The sequence below is a fragment of the Corapipo altera genome, unplaced genomic scaffold (genome assembly GCF_003945725.1).
Source record: "Corapipo altera isolate COAL_440 unplaced genomic scaffold, ASM394572v1 1, whole genome shotgun sequence".
NCBI classification, from domain to species: domain Eukaryota; kingdom Metazoa; phylum Chordata; class Aves; order Passeriformes; family Pipridae; genus Corapipo; species Corapipo altera.
The window spans coordinates 8,144,046-8,157,797 of NW_020884873.1; the positions used below are offsets into that span (position 1 = coordinate 8,144,046).

The 13,752-nt window shown below is 41.0% G+C and overlaps 1 protein-coding gene across 1 annotated transcript in view; it reads right to left on the reverse strand.

Annotated features, from left to right (window-relative positions):
- The window catches only part of PKP2 (plakophilin 2), a 40,132-nt gene extending 27,427 nt beyond the window's left edge, over positions 1–12,705 (reverse strand). Inside the window, exons 1-3 of the mRNA XM_027667315.1 lie at positions 12,449–12,705; positions 5,388–5,500; positions 2,283–2,977 (exon numbers count right to left, since the gene is read on the reverse strand). Coding sequence (XP_027523116.1) covers positions 2,283–2,977; positions 5,388–5,500; positions 12,449–12,662 — 1,022 coding nt within the window. The 5' untranslated portion in view covers positions 12,663–12,705. The remainder of the gene's footprint in view (positions 1–2,282; positions 2,978–5,387; positions 5,501–12,448) is intronic.
- Between the last annotated feature and the right edge of the window lie 1,047 nt (positions 12,706–13,752).

The window sequence follows — 13,752 nt, forward strand, 5'->3', positions numbered from 1 at the left end:
AAACTGTGTGGTGGCTAGATGAGGTTGAACCAGAATGTACTACAAACAAAATAGGGCTTCTGCAACCCGTCCTTCCAGTGGTGAGACTCACAAGAGGACTTATTAAATGTGTAATATAGGTGTTGACAACAGTAATAATGTAGGTGGATATCACACATTATTGCATAAACATGTAACAAATGCTGTCTTCAGTCAGCTAAAATGGCTACAGTTTCTTCCTTATAATTTAAGAATGGTGTAAAAATGGTGAAAGTGGTGCAAGACTTCTGCAGAATTTTAACTTACATGCTGCTTTCCACCAACCTCTTTATTAATATAAGCTATTACATTTTACAGAGACTTTTTAATACTTTGGGTAAAGAGCCCTTCACTCCCCCAAAAACCTAGCTATGAAACTAAAGTAGATTCTAGGACATTTGAAAATCTAAGCAAGATATGTAGAAGTAAATGAAATGGAAGTACTGAGATAAACAAGATCTGTAAACAGCTGCAAAGGGAACTTTAGAAGCTTTCAGAGCACTTCCAGTTGTTTTCCTCCAGCAAAAGCTGAACCTAAAAAGTGGCACTTAAAAAATTGTGCTGTCAAAAGATTTCCAATAGGCCACAAATCTCCCAGCTGAGTTCAACATGGTCTCAATCAAGCCACTTGCACAATGACTGAAGAGAGATTTTTACATCTGCAGGTATGAAAAATACTTTGGTTGATGTTTGTACAGGCAGACAACCAGACTCCAGTGTCTGCACCTGCAAAAGAAAAACCAAAATTGCTCCTAAATGTAATTAAAGACAAAAATTGCTGGTTGTTGCTCAAAAATGCATTCAAGAACGTGCCAAAAATTAAGTAAATTATTATCAATGGGATACATGCCTGTCTGTAAATTGTCTTACTGAGAAATGAAGTCCTCCCAGGTACCTATTTTCAACAATACTACTCTCAAATCTTTAGCTGTTGTGAGCTCTCAGATGTTTTTTCTGGACTTACTTGCTGTAAAGATTGAATAGCTATGAGTCACATCATTAATATCAGATCTCTTAACTCTTGCATTTCCCATCAGTGAAAATTTCAATCCAGGCCAGAAGTGGGCACGATACTATGTATGTTTGTAAATCTTATCATGACACATAACATGTAGTTGTCAACAGAAAATACCTCAGCAATGATACCAGATGATGCCTCATCTCACACAGTAACAAATTTAGAAAAAGAAGAAAGGTACTCTTCCGAAAAATGAGCTTAACCACTATGCAGTTATGGGAAAAGAGCCATTTCTTAATAACACTGTTGTAAACTACACTATGATTAACTTAAATAAGAGATGTTAGGATCTCATTTGGATTATGAAACAACAATAGAAACCAGAATAGACAGTGTAAGTAACCATCTACTGTATATCAAGTGGCTTGTTCTGTCTATTTAACCTTAACAGCTCTGGAAACATTCAGAATTATTCTAAAACGAAAAAATATTCACCTCTGAGTGGAATTTAAGAACTGATAAACTTTCTTTTTTGAAAATGAAACTGATTTTAGAGATTCTGAAATCTTCTCTGGAAAGGAATTTCAGTGGGGGTAGGGGGAGTGATGTTGGCAGAAAAAGTATTCCAGAACTTCAAACAATTTTCCTGAAGTCTGGGGGCAGACTTTTGACTTTCTGGCATGGATCTAACAGGGCTTTGAATCAAGATAGTGCCCTCAGAGCATGTAGGATCTCATGGTTGTGAGAAGCTCTGGGGTATTATTCTAGGGATGGATGGTGCTACAGAGCTCAGAGAAATTTCTGCTTATGTTTTAATTGAAGTTAATACCGAAAAGGATCCTTGAAACCATGAAGGATTTTTAACCAGAAACTGTCAATCTGCCAAAAGCTGCTTCACTGGTAGATTTCTGACCTATTCTTGTGAGAACCACGATATACTCTGGTCTTCTATGAGCACAAAATTTGCCAATACTATACTGTGTACTGTGACTTGGGTTGTAAATTACTTAGTGACTACTTACAGTGTCATAAAATTGATTAACTCTTTGCAAAAGGGGTTCCCAAACCTAAGCAGGAGGTGTGGATCCTGCAATATGTACATACTTACACATTTTTTCTCCCTTTCCTCTGTTGCTCTAGAAGAGGATTTTTAAAAACAAATCTTTCTGCATCCCCTGCACTGATATTCTGTACACTGTGTCGGCTGCTGAACCATAAGCTGTCAGTTTACTTTCTCTTTTTAAACAAACACGTTCCTTTCAGCTGTGACACCCCAGAACCAAGGCAGGTCCTGCATCATGCTTACCCTAGCTGAGATCCATTGATGGTGACTTGTTCACTCTGCAGGAAACCATTTCTCCCAGCCGCAGCCACAGCAGCTGTCAATGGCATCCTCTTCCCATCTGTTTCTGCAGTGACACTGGCTACTGAAGCTGGCTGCGAAACTTCCCTCCTGGTCTGTGCATTTCTGAAAGTGGTTTGGTAGAAGCTGGACCTTACAGACTGCCTGTTCTGAGACCCCAGACGGGCAGCAGTTGGTGATCTCACTTGTCCCATGGCGCTGCCTGAGGTCAGGTAGTTTTCTTTCTCCAAAAGGTTGGTCATACTGCGACTGTTGCCTGCTTGGTGGTACAGAGGTACAGTGGGGTTGGGGTAGACACTATCCAGGGCAACATCATTAACAGCCCCCATGCGGGAGTGTCTCTTAAAAGAGCGTCCCCTGTTCACTGAATCACGAAGAGTGTAACCAACAATCTCAGACCGAGCGTATCTCGGTGGGACAGTCCCGCTTGATCTCCCAATATCTCCATGCCTCATAGAGAATCCAGGTGCAATCCCTCCATCATAGTGAAAATCATTGGACACATATGCCAGTCTTTCCGGATTTCGTTGGGGTGAAACCTCCAGTCTCTTCAGAGGTTGCCTTTGAGCTCCCTCTTCCATTGTCCTGTAAGCAATCCTCGTCCCCCAGCCATTTGTATAAGAGGACGGTGAGGCAACCTGCTCAAGCGTGCACAAAAGAACAGGAGTCACAGTAAGATCACAGCACTTAGGATTGATAGCAAAGAAGCCAAAACAAAAAAATAAAGATAAAAATTTTACACTCTGCTTTCAGAATTGGAAAACAAAATGTGAACATCACTGAAGTTGTGTGTTAAATGGGATTCTGCAACACTTCTTTTACCTGCCTCATGAAGGCAGGAAGAAGTACAGTCTAAGGCACCTAATCTTCAGTTATGAACTCAAAATAGTTGCATAAGCCAATTATTCCTGGCAGTGAACAGTTTGATTATTAATGGAGATTTTTCAGTTTGAAACTCCTTGGGTATTAACACCAACATCTGCTACTAAAACTAAATTCAAGGCTGTCCAACATACAAAAGAAAATGAATCAGTCAGATATTAAAAATATACTAAAGTGTCTGCATACCGATATCAACCTTATTAATATAAGGTTATTTAGCACTCCTGTTCACTTTGTGGTACGGTCTAGTAAAAAGAGATAGTCCTTTCCCTGTTTGTTTAGCCTCTTAAAAATGGAGGAGATTATATAACATTTCAAGAAAACCAAAATGACCATTTCACCATTTCAATGATTTCCCCAATTCTACAGTTGCAATTTTAGATGATTTTTCTCTTCCTGTGCCTAATGGGCATAGACTGTAACAGAACATCATCTTGCTTTATAATTTTCTCTTTTCTAAAGTCAAGAAATCCACTTCCTCCAGCCTTTCTTTGTAGGATGTATCTTCAAGATTTTTACTGTTTAGATGCCATTTGAGGTATCTCCAAATTTTCTACGTTTTTCTTGTGCTCCATATTGGACACCATACTCGATTCAAACCTTCCACAAGTAGATCAACTTGGAACACTATCTGGCTTTGAAATAGAGAAATCATGTTTTTTTTAAAAATCAAAGCCCCATATATTCCATTTTCATGTTGTAATAAAGTTTTGCAATATTAAAGGCATTTTTTTAAGGTAAACTGAGGAGTTTATACAAACTACTAATTGAAGGAACAGTGCTCAGCAGATAGCTGCCAGACTGAAATCCCCTAATTTCACTGTTGAGGAGATCCTGAGGATGATAATTGACTCACAAAAGGAGTAAAGGTTACAGGAACTGGTAGGTTGAGGCAAGAATCATTGGCTATATCTGTTTATTCTACAGAAGTTTTGCAAGCATATCTTTAACTTTTGTTTGGGAATAAGGAGATTAATGCTTTTGTGAAATACTAGACCTTGTGGCTTTTTCCAGCTTTTACACATGACAAATAGTCTCTCTCTTCCCCCCCATCCCCTGTTCCCCCCTCAGGAAAACTGTATTATTTTCTTCTGATTCCTATGTCACCTCCAGTTTTCCTCTTGTTGCTCTCTTTAAAAAGGAATGAATTCACATAAAATATTATGGACTGGAGAGTAAGTGAGAAGAGCAGAGAGGAGGACACAGAAAGAAATATGTTTAAGTAAATAGTTCTAACTCTCCCCAAACAGAGCCAGGGCTGCTTCATTGGCTGTTCAGAAGCTGGGCTATTTCTTTTGACTACAATAAGCTATTCTTAGTAATCTAAAATTAAGAAAGAATTGCCCTCTCCATATACAGTTATTTATTAAATAAATATTTCTGTTCTCAAGCTGAATTGCTTTCAGTTGACTAATGTTGATCATGCAGCAGCGATGCTATTGAGCTGTGTTGATTTCCCAGTCACATGGTTGCTCCCTCAAATAGGTTCATACCAGTTATAAGCTTTGTCACAAACCCTGCAGAAAACCAATTATTTGTTCATTCAGGCCATGAACCCAAGAAAAGCTGGTCAAAACAATAGGAGAACTTGTGATTAGATGGTTTAGAAACACCATTGTATTGCAAGGACTGTAGTGCTGAAATTCTTGTAATGCTAAAAGGGGTTACAACAATAGTATTTTAAATTATAAGGAACACTCTACCTGTCTTTGTGAAACTAAAGCAACCTGTTTTCCTTTGGGTTTGGATGCTTAATTCTGTTCAACAGGGCAGCATGGCCTCTAGCTGCTCTGAGTTACGGATGTGCTGATTGAACTGCTGCCTGGTGGGATGGATAAACTTGTCACAGCCTTTGCCTTAGTGGAGTGTTAATATGATTTTTCATTTTCTAACCTGATGCCCATTCTCACAAAACCAACAGGGTTGCAAACAGCCTGTCTGTACAACTGAGTTTAATCTGGCCACTAGGCTCCAAAGTCACTGGAAGTGGGGTAAAACATTAGGAGATTTCAGTTGTAAAAACCTCATTTTCTAGAAATCAGGCTTCAAAAAGAAAACAAATAAGGAACCAAACCTTGTAACACCATCTAAATGCTACTATTTGTGGTAACAAACTGAATAAACTGTGCACATGATATATTTCTTTCCATTCATTATCTTCCTCACCTGGCTTGACTGGTAATATGAGAAACTATAGGGAGTTCTTGGTGCAAAATCATTTTCAGTAATCCCCATGTTATAGACACGCTCTGGAACACTGGATGCACGGTGCAAGCTGCCTGTAACCAAAGACTGATATTAGTAAGATTTTAACAAAACATGGTATTGTCACAGAGGAGGAGATACAGTACTAGGGAAATGCAGCAGTGTGCACTGCCATTGATATATATAAACTGGACATTGAACAGGGAAACAACGGGAAGGTGTTTGCATTTGGTGTATCACATTCAAAACATGGCTAAGCAAAGCTTCCTGTCTTCTCAGTGCTTCATCCAAAGAGGACAAAGAGTCCACTAACAAATTCTATGGCCTATGGAGGCACGTGGCATATGATGCTGTAAAGTTGGGTTGTTCATTGATGCTTCAAATCTGCAACTGAAAGGTTCACTAAGCTTCCGAATAATGTAGAAGATCCACAGTGTATCTGCTCTGATTCTTTTCTTCCATGACCCAGCTTTGAAAATAGAGCAGCACATGGGGATTATTTCTTTCATTAAAACCGCAAACAAACCAACCAAAAACTTCAGGCTGTTTCTTTTTTTCACTAATACAATGCATTTTCAAAGAACAAGTGCTCCTATTAAAGAAAACTTTTAAAGTAGCAGATAGTGATGATATAATTATCCATGAGATTTCCATGCTACTGTGAGAAACTGCATGTAGGAATATAATTAACACAGATTTAAAGCGGTGAAACCAAAGTTGAAAGCAAGACATACCTCAAATCAGTCATAAATGGGGCCAGTGTGTGCTGCAGAATCTTGGGCTGAACAGATAGCAGTGGTCAATAAAGAAGTTAACTGGCCATCAATTTTCAAAATAGCAGGTATTACCTGAGATACTGCAGAAAAGAAATCTAAGGAATGAATCATTAACTGGACCAAACAGCTGAAGTCTCTGCTTCTTTTAAATAGCAGGAGACCTCTGCCTATGGGAATTCAGGTGCCAAAAACCCACCAGCAAGTGGCTTTTGAGGTGTTTGAAAGCACCTGGTGTATGTGTGCCAGAGCTGAGGCCTCCAATGCGTGCAGTTAGATTCTGGGCTTCTTTAGGTGCACAACCCCAGGAAGTTCAGCACATCTGTACTGTATCCTTAGTGTCTGCAGTTAGTAAAGGACTCAACAAGGATGAAAATAAACTCAGGCAACCATAATAACTTATGAATAATTCTCCCTAGCACGTAGCTACCTGGGCAAGTCCAAATTTGTGTATCCTATAATATAGTATAATACAATACAATATAATGGCAGACTGCAATAATTTGAGGCCTAATTCAATCATACTTTGCAGTTATTTTGCTTATTTAATCATACTTTCCAATTTTTTCATTTTGGCCACACGAGGCAGATTTAAACACGTATTAGGTGATTTGTTAAGACACATTCACAGCAACTTTGCGTCATGAGAGTGGAATGATGCAGCTTGGTCAAACTCATGATTTGGATTGTAATAATTCCTTTGTGACATTACAAGGTCACCAGAGCCCAAGGGTTACCCGAGTACATGAGAAATCAGTAAGAGGAAACTGTTCTCTTATACTGTAAAAAATTTTGTCTGATGTACACTAACATCCAAAATCTACATATTTCTATAAATCTCTAATTTGTGTCATGTGAGACACAATGTACCATTTCAAGTGTCCAGTAAGAGTCTATCTTAGCCTACCTCCTGTGCCTGCTTTTTTAAAGATTCACTTTCTCCATTGCTGCATAATAAAATACTTCCATGAAATAAATAATATAAGTTTCTGTTTCTTTACAGTTAGCATTTTTTGTCCTGTTTACTACACTTAGTGAGAAAGTACTCCCAGTTATTTATCTAGTTAGGGCACAATGACCCTTTGAACAAGTAATTTTTGTATATTTTAGGCAACTCTAAACTTGTCTTTACTAATAATACAAAAAAGAGGAGAAGATAAAAATAACAAGGCCATCCATGAACTAGCTGGGATAAATTACACATCTAACAGTTCCCTCTTTGCAAAAGCAAAATGCAGTCAAATAGAAATTGTAACATGCAGTTATCTTCAACCAGTCCTCTTTTTTAACCTTCAGTCTCCCTGTGAAACTATCCATCAGTAAAAATTTTTCTCTTTCACAGATAAACACAGTATATGTCAATTTATGGAATTTCACATCGCATTTGCAGTTATCTCTTGCTTGCTTTTACCACAGTGGTAAATTATTTTGCCAGACTTTTACCTGTAGATTTACTAGGCAGACATAAAATGCATGTCTTTTTACTGTGAGCTCTTTACTTGTGCCACAAGTCAGTGTGTTAAAGGAAAAAGTGGTAACAGAAATGCTGTGTCTTTCCATGAGGTGCAGAATAAGTGACCTGATCAAAACTTGCTTCTGCCAGGAAGGATTCCTTCAGATTATTTTCACCACACTACAAAAACCTACATGTATTTCCCACCTTGCAGGGTTGCTCAGTATTACATATATTCAGAAATCACTATGCTGTCCTTACATACTCTATGTACTGTTTTTATTTTTTTTTCTTACATACTGTAAGAATTAGTATTTTCTAGTTGTTATAAAGTGTTTTAAGTCTCACAAAAACTCGCTCCAGAAAATATGCACACCATGCTCATCCACAGGGGACAATCACTATTTGAGAGGCCATAGGATACCACACTTGATTTCCAGCAGCCAGTCAAGAAAAAAATGGGTTTCCTACAGGCCCTGCATCATGTCTGTCAACCCATAAGGATATTTTAGAAAACTCAGGCATCTCAGACAACACCAGACACCCATGTGTGGGCAACTGAGTGGAACTGTTTATCACAGTCTCCCCTCTCCCCTGTCAATAGGAACTGAAATAGCCCAGGAGCACTTTGGATGTGGTCAGTGGAGGAGGAAACCTAAACCCCTTTGCTCTTCTCCAAGGCTAAAATAAAAGCTGTACAAAAATCACCTGATATCACAACAGTTATGACAAAATTTTAAGATTGCAAAAAATAATTACACTATCAGGAGGGAGACAGTACAGATGACTGAGCAAAAATCCCATCTGTCTTCACAGAGGCTCTTCTCGAGGTCCCTTTGTCACCCCGAATCCCAACAACTCCAAAGGCCTTGGAAATTTGTCCCCAGCAATCACTGCCTATGGTTGCTGTCAACCTGCTGTTTGCTCTGCTTTCAAAAACAATTTTGACAAGAGGCATCTCTAAGATATATGATATATGAACAAGACAATTATCCTCCATTAAGAAGCTCAGTGTATCAAATTCCCCTGAAATCATGTACAGTGGTAACTCTCAGCTGTGAGTCTTTTTCAGCGCTTTTGTGTTCGAATGGTTACCATCAAAGTCAAATTTTGGCTTCAAACCTCCCACTGCAGTCATCAGTGTAGCTGTACCCTGGACACACAAGTCTATTAAGGACTGTGATACTTTCATGCACCCAAGGGCCCACCTGCTGTGTGTTCACTGTCCACTCTTGCCCAGGGCAGGTGGTTGATCATATCCCCAGCAGACACTCCTCAGTGCTTCTGGACTGTCACCTTTTAATCCTTTTTTATACTTCAGCACTCATTGATAGACTAAGATGGTGACATTTAACAATGGCACATCAAAAAATTCATTGAATCACTCCATCTAGAGATCACAGAGCCCTCTTTTTTGATTGTGCTTCTTCATCACTCTGCCAACACATGACTGGTCCCAGAGGAGTTTTTCTAACATTTTGTGCTGGTCAGTACATTTACACAAATGCTCAAATTTAAGAAAAAGATATCTTCTGGCTCAGGAAGCAGAGGCAAGGAATTTAATAAAACCAACAAAAATTGAAAGTCATCAACGAGGAATTTTCTTCTATGTCCTTAACCCACAAAGATATAAACAGAAAATTGCTACAAAGTAGTCATCACAGACAGCTTTCTGCAAAATAGAAGCCTAAGGACAAAAAAGTGCCCCAGCCCCCTAAAAGCAGGTCTAACAAGAAACTCAGAATTTTAGAAATTAAGAACTGTGAGGAATAAATAAGGGTCTGATTTTAACAGTCTTGCATCTGATGTTTTTTATTGGGAAATCTCATAAATCTGAATTCTGGTTTGAGCTTTTTTTTTTTTTTTTTATAAACACACTGTGTTTATAAAACTGTGTTAAGGGAAAGAATCACAACACGGCCACCAGTTCATCAGGACATTTGATTTTGTATGATATATTACTCAATTCTGCCCTCATTTTTTAGAGTGAGGAACTAACTAGGATGGTTTAAAAAGCCTATCCAAATCCAAATGGAACAAGATCAGAGGCAAGTGGACTCATAAACAGAAAAAAGTCTAATAGATTCCTAAAATGTACATAAAATAGTCAAGTGCTGCATCATAGGCAAGCTGAAAAACACCAATCATCAAAGTATATGATTCTGAATGCCATTTTTCTTTGATAAGGCAGAACTACCTAGCAGTCCATTTCTATCCTTAAATAGCACCCAGAAATTTGATATGACTGCTTTAGTTATTCAAAACTTCTAAGGGCAGCATAATCTTTAATTTATAAAGGTTCGGGAATGGATGAATCAGAAAAGTTGCAGCTGTTGTTAAACTGCTTGAAAAGCTGTTAACAATGTTTGACAATGTCTTGAAATGAGCTGAGGTCATATGTAACTTCAATCATTTGGCAGCAGGTGGAATCCTCAAATCCAAGGATGACTGAATTTCTATTACAAAAAAGAAATACACACTCCAAAAGGGGGAAAAGGGCATGAAACAGCAAACAATACGAGGGTAGGAGGCAAAAAGATGTTTTTTTCACTTAAAGGTAAAGCTGAAGGCTAATAAGACACCTGTAAGTTGAAATTCTAAGGAGAAACTATGCTGCCTGGCAAACTACTTCTTGTGGCTTCAAAGTTTCCAGTACAATCAGTAGAAAATGGGTGTGCACAGATGATACTGGGCAAGACCTTTTCTACAACTGATTTTTCATACCCACTGGTTATGTGCTTGTCTAATTTTAGGCATGTATGTGAATACTGTGGTTAGGTATGCACTAAGTACCTTGCTGAACAGAGTCTGAAATACTCCTGCAGATAGGACAATTATATCACAGGGACCTGCTCCTGCTCCCTCTAACCCTTTGTAAGTCTTCCCTGAAAGTGCAAACAATACGGGGCCCTTGGTGAATGCATCCAGAGAAAGGTTATAATTCAGAGAAAGTGATGCTTTTGCATGTAAAAGAGGTCATATTTTTTTTAAAAAGAATTTAAAAGTACCCTACATATAAGAATTGAAATGTTTCTCAAAGCATAGCCGATTTTTGAGCAAGTCTATACAGAAAGCACATTGGGACACGTATGCACATATATGTATATTTTTCAGGAAAGTAAACATATTAAATTCAAGATAGGCATTTGATTCACATATATATTTAAAATATACATAAAGGTACATATATTATATATATATAAATTCATGGAAGGCATTCCAGTTTCATTTACTTTTTCTGAGTTTTGCAGTAGGACTAAAAAGTGTACAGTGAGTTGGGCACAAGAATATATTTGAAATATGAAAAGTTCATTTTATGCATGAACAAAACATGTTACAAACATGGCATTTGCCACTCCTGATCCTAAAGTTTGAAAGTTTTGGTGCCTCAGAAATGCAAGGGGCTCAAATACTTGACCTTTAGAAAAACAAAGCAAACCAGGATAACTATCCCCAAATACATCAGGTCTGTTAATGTATTCTAGAGAAGTCAAGATGACTTGGGAGGATGGGAACTCTGTCTTCATAGTTTTATGCATGGTTTAGAGACATGAGCTCAGTTTCGTGACACCATATCATTTATAAACTAGTGCTTAAAAAGCAGGCTCTCTGTTGAGAGGAAAAGAAATTAAGTTACTCTAAGAGCATTTAGAAAACATATTTAAATGAAAGCAGCCAAGCTAGGGACTTGGACGTGTATTGCACATTGCACAGCTGTGTGTCTCTGTTTATGTGAGTTGTATACCTGATTTTTATGAGCAGACTATGTCCCCATCTGCACTGTGTGCTTTTTTTGCCATGAGGAGTTTTTTAGATAGAGGCCAGACAAAGAACAAGAAAACATTGCTCTGCCTGACAGGAATAGATGAGTGAAATAAAGTCTTTTGTCTCACAGCTTTTAGCAAATGAAAGGTGACAGCTTCTTTGAGGATAACTGAGAAACAGGGTATGTAGCCTGTAAGTCAGTCATATCTTCATATTTTAAAAACAAGATTAAGGTTTCATAGTATAAAAAGTTGTCATTAATAGTTAAGACTAAGCCCATTGGGCAGCTTGCCTTTAACCCTCAGCACCTGAGAGTCACCCTGTAGGTGCCTGATGCTGTGATCGGGCCCTGGATGGGGCACAAGGTGTGACTGCAGACTTTATTGATTGGGTCTGGCCTTCTGCCTACAAAATCTTAGAAGCACGGAGTGATTGACGTCAATTTGTATCAGGCATGTCAAAGAACTGGGTAAATAATGTCTGATAGCACTACTGCTCTGTGTTTCCCATTCATGCCTTTCTCAAAGCTACTTTTCCAAACTTCCTTTTAGTTTTGTTTGTTTGTTTGAATTTCACGCTTAAACAAGGCAAAACATTTCCTATATTTCTCCCTACTTTATTTAGCAAACAGGACGGGTGGGTAAAGATAAAAGCATTAAAATAAGCACATTAAGCGGTCGCTGGATTAGAAGAATTTCCCCTCAATTCCTCCCCCTCCTGGGCAGCGGAGAGCCGAGAGTGGCCCCACCACGCACCGAGTTACAGCGAGAGTTTGGGAGGGAGAAACTTCTGACTCACTGGGGTGGGAAAAGAGAACGGGAAGAGGAGACAGATTCGCTTTTTTCTGCATACCCGGTCAAGGCCTGTGACCGGCACCGGCTGTCCCGAGCAGTCCGCACCTCCCGGGGGCGGGAAGCAGCTGCGGCCGCCCGCGGACATCCCGGGTCCCACCCCGGACTCCCGGGACCCCTTCCCGTGCTCCCGCCGCCGCTCCCACCGGAGAGCCCCGAGGGGCCGGGGCGGGCACTCACCATTGTACAGCGAGCCCCGGCTCTTCCTGGCCAGCGTCTGCTGGACCTGCCGGTGGATCCGCAGCGCCTTCTCCTCCCCGGCGCGGTCGCCCGAGAGCTTGAGCCGGTCCTCGGAGGGCAGCGCCAGGCTGGAGCTGTCCAGCTCCCCCAGGATCTGCTGGCCCAGCACGGTGCGGATGTAGCCCTGCTCGGCGGCGTGGCCGCGGCCGGCCATGGGCACCGCCGGGCTCCGATGGGCTCCGATCCCGCTCCGCTCCGATAACCTGTTGCGCGGCCGCCGCTCCCGCAGCGCCGGGGCCCCGCCGCACCCAGAGCCGCCCGGGGCTGCCCCGCCCGCCGCACAGGTGCCAGGCACGGCCCGCGCCCCGCTCCGCCCCTTCCCTCCCTTTCCCCGTCCCCTCTCCGCTATTCCCCTCCCCTCCCCTGCCCTGCCCGCCGGGGTGAAAGGGTCCGGCGTGGCCGCTCAGCCCAGCCCAGCCCAGCCCAGCGGGGCGCGGCCGCCGCCTCCAGCAATAGCTGCCTGTCCTTGTCCTTGCCCTGGGGGAGTCCCGGAGAGGCCGGGTCTGTGTGCGTGTGTGTGTGTGAGTCTGTGTGTGTGTGTGAGTCTGTGTGTGTGTGTGAATCTCTGTGTGTGTGTGTGTGAATCTGTGTGTGTGTGTGAGTCTGTGTGTGTGTGTCTGTATGTGTGTCTGTGTGTCTGTATGTGTGTCTGTGTGTGTGTGTGTGTGAGTCTGTGTGTGTGTGTGAGTCTATGTGTGTGTGTGTGTGTGAGTCTATGTGTGTGTCTGTGTGTCTGTGTGTCTGTGTGTGTGTGTGTGAATCTATGTGTGAGAGTCTGTGTGTGTGTGTGTATGTGGCTCTGACACCACGTCCCGCTCTCGCAGGGGAATCGGCGACCTTCCCCCCTCCCCACGCCCCCCGCCGAGAACAAACACATGCAGGTGTTTTAAACATATTAAATATGCACTGTCTTCATGTTCCGTCCCTCATAGATGCCCTGTGTTATGTTGTATATTTAAGATGCTTCTATGTTTTTACACATTTATACATTTTGTGCATGTGTACATAAGTTTCAACCTGGAAATCGAAGATGCTTTAAGTGCAGCGGCCCATGCTGTGCAGATCAAACTTTCAGGCAGGACTGTGATGCGAGAGTGGGTATAGGGATGCTGGTTTGGGAAGTTTTCCTGCTCTGTGGGTTTTTTTTCAGTCTACCTTGAGGGATTGCAGAGAGATGAGTCGAAACCGCCTTCTCTCCGCTGTAAAGAGGTGATGAGGGAATTGCTCAATTAAAGGTTGGAAAA